The sequence below is a fragment of the Cotesia typhae genome, unplaced genomic scaffold, assembly GCF_013202065.1.
Source record: "Cotesia typhae breed Kobodo isofemale line unplaced genomic scaffold, CoteBio_Ctyphae contig_22, whole genome shotgun sequence".
NCBI classification, from domain to species: domain Eukaryota; kingdom Metazoa; phylum Arthropoda; class Insecta; order Hymenoptera; family Braconidae; genus Cotesia; species Cotesia typhae.
The window spans coordinates 6,613,400-6,622,650 of record NW_027423728.1 but is presented as its reverse complement, the minus strand read 5'-3'; the positions used below and the strand labels follow the sequence as shown (position 1 = coordinate 6,622,650).

Genomic DNA, 9,251 nt, shown 5'->3' with positions numbered 1-9,251 from the left:
GGAAGTTAAACGGAAGCTCCCGGTGATCATTCGAATATTGGCGCTACTTGTGTTTCATTTTACCGCTAAATTTCAAATTTTTTTAATTTTACTCAACGAAAAAAATTTAATCCAAAAAATTATTTTAAAAAAATTGCATTTTTTATTTTTAAAAATTTTTTTTTGCCATATTTTATTTGTTAAAAAAATTCTTAAAATTATTAAATATCTGCTAAATTAATTTTCATTAAAATTAGCTGTCACTTCATAATTGTTTTAATTTTTTTTTAACAAATAAATTATAGCAAAAAAAAAAAATTATTAAAAAAATAGACTTGTCACAAAAAATGTGATTTAAAAAAAAATTGCAGGTATTGATTCTTATTGGTTAAAATATTCAGTAAGTCGTAAAACTAAACAAGCATCATAAATTAAATTAAAAATTAATGAGAGTTCTAATTGAAATAAAATAAATTACCGCACACAAATAATTCCTTTATTTGAATTTGTTTTAAATGATTAAATACATGGTGTATTGATCGAGTAGTAATATAAAAATTATGTAAAATCAATACTCGGCGACTGTATGCTTCCAATAATTAATTTTATTCATTGAACATAAATTTTTAATAATCTTCATAAATTCTGTTAATAATTGATAAGCCGAATTTATTAATTTTACATAATAATTATTCCCAATCTCGGTACAGATATCAAGACACGAACAATTTAACAAACAGCGACAATATTGATTGTATTTTGAATTGAATTTGAATATTTTCAATCACTTATTTTAAAAGAAGAACATAGTTTTAACATAGTATCGCACAGTTTAATTTATACTTGTAAACAATTGACAAAACAATGTAAGAAATTTATATAATAATATATACCTATTATTAATTACAATAGTGATATTTAAATACAGCAGCGCGGAGAACAATCATTTAATTATTATGATTTATTTTTGTTGTTATTATTATTAATGATTTTAATTAATAAAATTTTTTTTAATTTCAAACTCGCATTAAACATTCAACTGATTGTAGATTAGTTAATATAATACTTTTGTCCGAGTTTTCGTTTCATCTCGGATGGTCGATACATTTTTAATTGTTGCGATTGTGCAGGTGCTTAACACCGCGGTCCGCCTGCAGATCGTGGTCTTTATTTTCTTTTAATTATTATTTTTTCATACCTAATTAACTAACCGTCGCACAATTTATGAGAATACAAAAAAAAAAAAAAGTAATAAAGAAGAAGGAAAAGAAGTTATAAATATTTTTTTATCTGACAAAAATTTTTAATTAAAACTATAATAGATAAAAATAAAACAATATAAAGTTTATAATATTTTACAATAACAATTAATAAAATAAAAACAAAGTTTTTTTATGTCAGACATTTTATCAATCAGCACGTAATTATTGTGCGTGTATTTAAATCCTCATAATAATTAGCGACCTATAATCATTTTTCTACTTTCATAATTCTAGTGTAAATATTAGAGCGAGAAAACGACGGGTATATTTATAAATTATTTATTTTTATATATTTATTGATTCAAACTAATAGTGTGCGTTGTTTTAAATAAAACGACGTCGTTTTCCGCTCTAAAATTATAGATGTATTTTTAAAACTTTTTTTTTTTTTGAAAATATTTAACTCACAATAGATCCTCCAGTTTTATGGAATGATCTAAATATTGTGGTTATAAAAATTGTTAATCATGAGTTTTTTTTTTTTTTTTTTAATTTAAAATAATTCCTTTTAAAAAGGCAAATAAAACCCACTAGAGCATAATTAATTATCGTGTATGCATTCTTATCTCACTCAATAGCGCTCTTAATATTATTACACTTTATTATCGAGTCACGACGTTAAATGTTTCATTGATATTTTTTATATCTTTACAATATATATATATATATTTTTTTTTATATTATTAGATTTTATCAATTTTATTCATTTTCTCATAGAAATAAGTCTCAAATAAAATTTTTTTTAAGCTCAAAAAAATTTATTTTTTTTAACATATTTAAAGCTTTTATTATGAAGGTCCCATTGCTGCGGAAAATTTAATTAAAATTCAAAATTAAAGATTTTTTTTTTAATTATAAATATTTTTCTAATAATTTTTATCATCAAATTTTTAATAACTTGAATATTTGTATCAGTAAAAAAAAATTAACTTAAATTTTAAAAAGTGTTTTTATTTTGTTAACCACATACTTTATCCGATCAAAAGTAATTTTTTAAAAATAGACAGCAAAAGAACCTTCTAAAATATAAATTTGATGAAACATTATCTGGCCTCAATATATTCAAATAATTTTTTTTTTTTTTTATCCATTAACAATAATTACAAGGAACTTTTAATACTGTTGTTGTAGTACTCTTTACAGATGTTCCACAAAAATAAGCGAAGTCTACCAGAATGTTAAACTCATTATGGAATGAAGCTCATATAATTGATAAATAATATATAAATGAATATATATTATTTAAAAAAAAAAAAAAAAATTATATGAAGTTGATAAAAAAATGAGTACACTGGAATGACAGCCTTTGATAATAACAAAAATTGATCGCTTTTATAGCTTGACTTTTGTCGAAGTTCCTTTTAATTATTAATTTATATAATATATATAATATGTTTTAAATATTTTTTCTCTAATACGTACGCATAGATTGTGAATAAAATGTTACAGGTAATTACTTATTTATACATGAGCGAGACGATCGCTAAATTTATTATAAAATAAATAACTTGGCTATTATTACAAGTGATAATTGGATTTAGTATTTTTTAAATAATAATTTCTAGCGATCTCACACTTGTCAATTTAACTGGCTTAATGCACAGATAAAAACAGCCTTCTTCTTACTCTCTCGTACACTTCTTTCGTACATCTTTCTAAGAATTGTTATTATTTTGCTTAATATTTTTTATCACAGATGTTTCATTTACTCGCCCTATACCGTATGACAGCTACAGCTCACTCGTTATATTAATAATAATATAACGTATAACAATATATACGCATATTACATTATTTATTATTTAATAATAATTGTTTTACTACATCATTAGTCGTTTAATATACACCAACAAACAAGTCCCCAAATTTTTAGTCTCTCTATGCCGACAAATAGTTGTTAATCACAGATATTACTATCCTGGCTCCTTACAGTTTACATTTATTTTTAATGATAATTGATAATATTCATCCTTTTATAAACATGGAACCACAATCATTACTAAGGCCTGCCTTAGTAAAAAATATACATATACGATCGCTTTTTAAAAAATAGATCTTAACAATTTATTTGTGTTATTTTTTTTTTCTTTAATTAGTATTTATTTTGCTATTCTTTCGTTTGATATTTTACAGTTATTTTGATTCCTGGCAGGTGGCTCTTAACAGTTAACATAGATTTGTTTTTTTTTTTTTTTTTATCACTTATTCATTCTATCAATAGCATATTGGCATTTTTTAATTTTATTATTGTAAAATATATTTTTTTTTGATTAGTATTTATTTTTTAAAATAATTACTTTTCTCTTTTTTTGAAAATTTTCAATCTTATGATCAATTAAAAATAGGTTAGATCTTACAAATTTAAATTCGGGGATTCCCCGGGAATTTTGAAACTACCAACCTAAAAAAATATTGTACAAGAACAACAAACATGAAAAATATTAAAATGAAGAAATAATAAAATATTTTTGTTGAAAATTTTCAATTTTTTAAAGTGAAAAGTTTAAAAAATGCCAAGTTATATCGTTTAGAATTATTCTGGGGATATTTTAAAATGACTTCGAGTGAGCTCAGGGCTTCTTCAGATCTAAACTATTTCATACGTGTCGTCTTCAAATATAACTGGACTCTCATTTAAGATTCTTATTGTCAATCCGTATACATAAAAGTTGTTATAATCCTCAAACCGATTGGGAGCTTTAACAATCGAAATAAAAAAAAATATATATATAAATATATATAAAACAATAAGTTATAAATGTGAGTCTTTTACACGTGGCCTATTCAGCTCTATAATTGCGTAAACGCTTTTGGCAAGCTCAGTCTTATAAATCGTTTGTTATTAAATCGCATTTTAATATTTATCTTCACTAGTTTGTATAATTGATTTTTCATCTAATCTTGCATTGTGCCCACACTGAATAGCTACGTGTTCTTTTCTCTACTTAGCTTTGTACAAAGAGGTCCCTTGCCTCAAGAAGACGATCACGCGGTACTTGTTTATTTGTTTTACTTTTTTTAATTTATTTTCACTATACGCACTGATAATTATTCATCATATCATTAGCAATATCAATATTATTATTAGATTTATTTCAACTTTTAGTTGTTGTGTATGTTCTTACTTTCTCTCGCTCGTTCATTCTCTCTCGCTCTCGCAATTTCACTTTATTCTTCACATTGCAGTACAGGATTAATAGACTGTTTAGAAAAACAAATTCAGGCGTAAAGTGATATAAAAGAAAATAATAAACAAAATAAAACAAACAAAGATATTACAATAGTTAATTAATCAATTGTGTTTGCAATAGTTGTTAATTCATCTTATCGCTCAATTAATCATTTTTATTTTTTCATTTCTATCTAATAAACCAATTATATTTTTAATTGCTCGGGGCCGCGGGCATGGATATTTTTGTTTATTTATTTGTTTTTATTTTTTATTTATTTATTTATTTTTTTTTTTTTTTTCAACATTCTCACGAATATTAATCGTTTGTTATTAAAATCAAACGACTCAGGTACATATTAAGGCCCGTCCTGTTTTGTTTTTGTTTCACTTAACAGTTATTTTCTTGATTAGTTTTATTTTTAGTTATTTGTTTATACTTTCCACGCAATATTCACACGATTTTAAATATTTTTTGGCATTATTGACGACAAGCATACATGTTACATTTTTTTTTTTTTTTTTTAATAATAATGCTACGCATCTTTAACAATACACTTTTTAAAAACAAACTAACGTAAATAACAACAATTCAATATAAATAAATTTAAAAATTGCTGGGATTAGAGCATCAGTCAACCCGTGTTTAATAAAATAATTTTGAGTGCTATTATTTATTTTAAATTTCAATTCAATATCTTTTAAAAAATTACTCATTTTTTCACAACAGTTTTAGATAATTGCCTAAAAAATATTTTTTTTTTTTCTTCTATAATATTATTCACAATTATTTTAAAGATATTGAATTGTAATTACGAAGCTCGATAATCAATAGCAAAAAATAAAATTTTATAAAAAAATATTACTTAAATTTAAAATATTAATCTTTAAAAAAAAAATTTAAATAATTAAAGTTCTTAATATATTGATGTAACATATGTATGCATGTGCGCTGAAATATATCCTCTTACGACTAACAAACTAATCCGCCTAGTTGAAAAATAGATGTTCGCAATGGCATTGACGGCACAATATTTACCGTAACCGCGTCGCGATAAAGAGTAGTAATAGTTACACTTAACTCTCAAGATTTAACACAAAGAGAGTATTAACACCTCTTGATAAAGAGGCGTTTGTTTATATTTTTTTAAAAAGATATGCGCCCGATTGGTTGTCGTATTAAAAATAACCTCGGTTCGCTGTATTTTTATCGCGTACTAAACGACTTATCATGTTATTATATAGATCTAGTACTTGCCTGAATTTATTTAGGCTTCGTTATTAATTAGACATATTCTACGGAGCAGTTACTTAATCCTCTGTTACTAATCTAATTTCCAGCGTAGTTGAAAAACAATAATACGTAATATCGCTAGTTATTTTCTGGAATCGCTTTGTATTTTCATCTTTCTTATGTAATTTTTTTTTTTAATTTTTTCCATTGGAAGATCCCCGGAATTATGTTTCTTTTGTTAACTCTCTCATTCTTATATTTTTCATCTAATGTATATAATATAACAATGTATCTTTTTTATTTGCGTGAGTAATTTTTGATGACCATTTATTAGTCAGAGTCATATTACTAGGACTATCAGAGTTCATAGTGTCACGTCTTTTTTTTTATCTTTTAATAGTTGAGTTAAATGGAATTCAAGCCCTGATCACAATATTTCTCAACTTTTAAAAACAAAAAACGTTTCAAGTTACTTTAATTTATAGATCTCTTGTTTGTTAATAACTGGCTGTCGTTTCAATTGGCAATCGTTCTTAAATGCATATAGTATAAATAATAAAGGAACGTATTTTTTATTATTTTTATCAGGCATTCTTCAACGTTCTCTAAATGATAGTACGAATAGTTGTTTTGTTGTCGTGGATGGTATGATGGTTTTACTGGTTATGGTCTTTCTTTTTTTCTTTATGGTTATGGTAATGATAATGATAATGGTAATGGTAATAGTTATAGTTATAGTAATAGTTATGGTTATGATTGTGATTTTTTTCAGATAAATTACTTTGCATCGTTGAGTACCAACGGCATTATTACATCCCTGCTGTCACCTGCGATTGCGTCTATCAGTACTGGCATCAATTCTGAGGCTGAGAATGTTTTCCAATTATCACCAAGTATACTATTGATTTCCTGTTTTATTTATAAACAAAATAAAAAATAATAAGATGATGGAATAAATTTAGATGCCATTTACGACTACCTTTTTTTAAAGTTTTTTAAATAAATCAATTATATTAACTACCGATACTTAAGTTAGAGCAAATTTAATAATTAAAGTCTTTAGTCTATTGTAATTTTATAAAAATAAAAGTATAATACTTACGGATTGAACTTCTTTGTATTTATAATTAGACATATAGTCTTCTTGAATGTCATGTTCAGCAAATTCAAATCTTTGCAAATTATGTCCTCTTAATCGAGCAATAGCGAGCAGATTAGTATGGTAATATTTGTGCCCGATGAAAACTAGCTCTTTGAGATTAATACAACGCCATGCTAACATAACTAAGCCATCAGGATCAGGATTTCCATCAGTTGGCGGTATCGATTCATTATTATCTGCAGAATCAATCCACATGAGAGACTTGAGAGTTGCACTATAGTATGAAGCCATTCGGTAAAGAGCTCCTAGATTAACGTATTCACAGAACAGAGCCTTGAAGTGAGTGAGCGGCATTTTAGGTTTGAGTATTTCGCGATCTAGAACGGTTACGCCTGTGTAGGCGTGCAGTAAATTCAATCTCAACTCGCAGCGAGGATTTTTTTGAGTAAACAATTCCCAAGCATGATCTGATGTACCGTGGTAGTTTTCTTTCCAATCGTGTACGTGGACAACCAGCCGTTCTAGCGTTCCGCTGGTCAACGATTCTAACATTGTGTCATTTAGACAGTCGTAGTCTAGTGTTAGGATAGTGAGGGTTATAAATTGCTGGAAGGTAATACTGTTTAATCCCACAAACTGGTAGTTCTCTGGATCTTCTTTCACTGAGGCCAATCCTAGATGAGTTAAATGTTTTCCGTGATAATAACCTAGGACCTCCAAGATTTCTCCAGCATTTAGTACTAATTCTTCAACGCAACCTAGTGTCAAAGCTTCCAGACGTTTTGACGTTTCTATTATTTTTAATATTGATAGGTATAGTGATTCTGTCCACCTATTGATAAAAAAAAAATAAAAATTACAATTAATAACATTACAGTTAACAAGATAAATGATTATTGAATGCAACCCCTTAATAAAAGTAGATAAATAAATTATCTTACGTCTCTAATGCTTCCATATCATCATAACTTGTAAATGACCATTCGAATGTTGAGGTTGATGGTTCAACGATAAGCCGTCTTAAATTTCTATTTTCGCATAAATTTCTAAGTAATTTTTCCAGCTCAAAACTGCAGTGAGGAATTTGACATCTTACTGTCGCATTTTGTACACTCAAACCAAAACAATCTGCTAGATGACTGGAATTTGTAATTTATCTTTTAAATAAAATATAATAGTTTGCTAATTAAAAAGGAAATCATGTGAAAAAATTTTTAAGACATAAGTTTTAAAATAAAAACATAATGTAAAATTTTAAATTATATACAAATAAAAGAAAAAAAAAAACTTTTTTTTAAGTGACAGCTGATAATTTTAAGATTTTGTACAAAATTAATAAAAATGTTATTTAGACAAATTTGAATTAATACCAGTATTATAATTAAATTTTAATCAATTTTTATTGAAAAAATTATTAAAAAAAAATTAATAAAAAAAAAAAAAAATCAAAAATTGTTGAACGTTGGTTAATTTTAATTTCAAGATATTACATCATAAAACAATGGTGATGAAAAAAAAAATAAACAATTGCAAAAAAAAGTGTTTATATTATAAAAATAAATAAAATAAAATTTACCTTGACCACAATGAATTTTTGGTATCATCTAAAACGAAGGTAATGTCTTTCCAGAAAGCAGGATGGAAAAGCGCTTGTCTCCAATTCTTACAAACCTGAATGTAAAAAAAAAAAAAAAAAAAAAAAAAATGAATGTATGCAAATAACTACGTAAATGATAAGCTATATGTTTGTTTTGATATAGAGAAAGTGTATGACGAAACGTAATAAAATAACAAGCAGCTGGTATCTTGACACTTACCATGGAGGCATTTATTCGATCTTTATGCTCAAGGTACGAAAATATTTCCAGCATAATTACACTGGGCAGCGTTCCCCAGTACCCGTCCTGCTGATCCATTGTTAATAGCTATTTATTTATGTTTATTTACACGTCTATTGATATTTAGAGAGCTGAATAAATGGCTGTACCGAGGTCAAGTCCAATGGTTAATGCAAATTTCTTCAAACGATACTTTCTTCGAGCTCACTCATTCGTGTTGCTTTATATTGCTCTCTTACTCTGTCTGCTGTCAGTTTATGCTTTTATTATTACGTCAATATTTAAATAAATATAAACAATATAATTGATTTGTTCTCTTTATATATTTTTCTACTCTACTAGTCAGTGTCCCGATACGATGTCTTAATTTATTATATTTTTTACAGCCAGATTTGACACTAGATACCAGATAAATATATGATCATCCTACAAGTACGAGAGACACACGAGCCTCCGGGGACAACACAGAACACACAATGACAAAACGACCACTGGCCACTGGCTGACAACCGACAACAGTGCCGTGAAATCGTGAAATGTCAAAAGGACACACAACATGTAAATTTAAGTTGGTAAGGCAGAAATTTTTAGGTTGGTATTGCAGGTTAGGTTTTATTTGTTTTACTGGGTGTCAGTACAGCTGGCATTTTTTAATATGTTTGTTTGG

General features: G+C 26.4%; 1 protein-coding gene across 1 annotated transcript; it reads right to left on the bottom strand.

Moving 5' to 3' along the window:
- Window positions 1-453: 453 nt before the first annotated feature.
- On the bottom strand, window positions 454-9,087 carry LOC141538550 (F-box only protein 33). Its single transcript, XM_074260097.1, has 5 exons — window positions 8,564-9,087; window positions 8,323-8,417; window positions 7,688-7,885; window positions 6,747-7,578; window positions 454-6,553 (listed from the first exon to the last, which is right to left on the bottom strand). The coding sequence occupies exons 1-5, from the start codon at window positions 8,660-8,662 to the stop codon at window positions 6,422-6,424; spliced, it is 1,356 nt and encodes a 451-aa protein (XP_074116198.1). The 5' UTR covers window positions 8,663-9,087; the 3' UTR covers window positions 454-6,421.
- Window positions 9,088-9,251: the final 164 nt, after the last annotated feature.

Excerpts from the sequence above, each read along its gene's own strand:
- LOC141538550 (XM_074260097.1), bottom strand. The coding sequence starts at position 8,662 with ATGGATCAGCAGGACGGGTACTGGGGAACGCTGCCCAGTGTAATTATG. Across the intron at positions 8,418-8,563 it reads ATCGAATAAATGCCTCCATG|GTTTGTAAGAATTGGAGACA; the intron begins GTAAGTGTCAAG and ends TTTTACATTCAG. Across the intron at positions 7,886-8,322 it reads AAAAATTCATTGTGGTCAAG|TCATCTAGCAGATTGTTTTG; the intron begins GTAAATTTTATT and ends TACAAATTCCAG.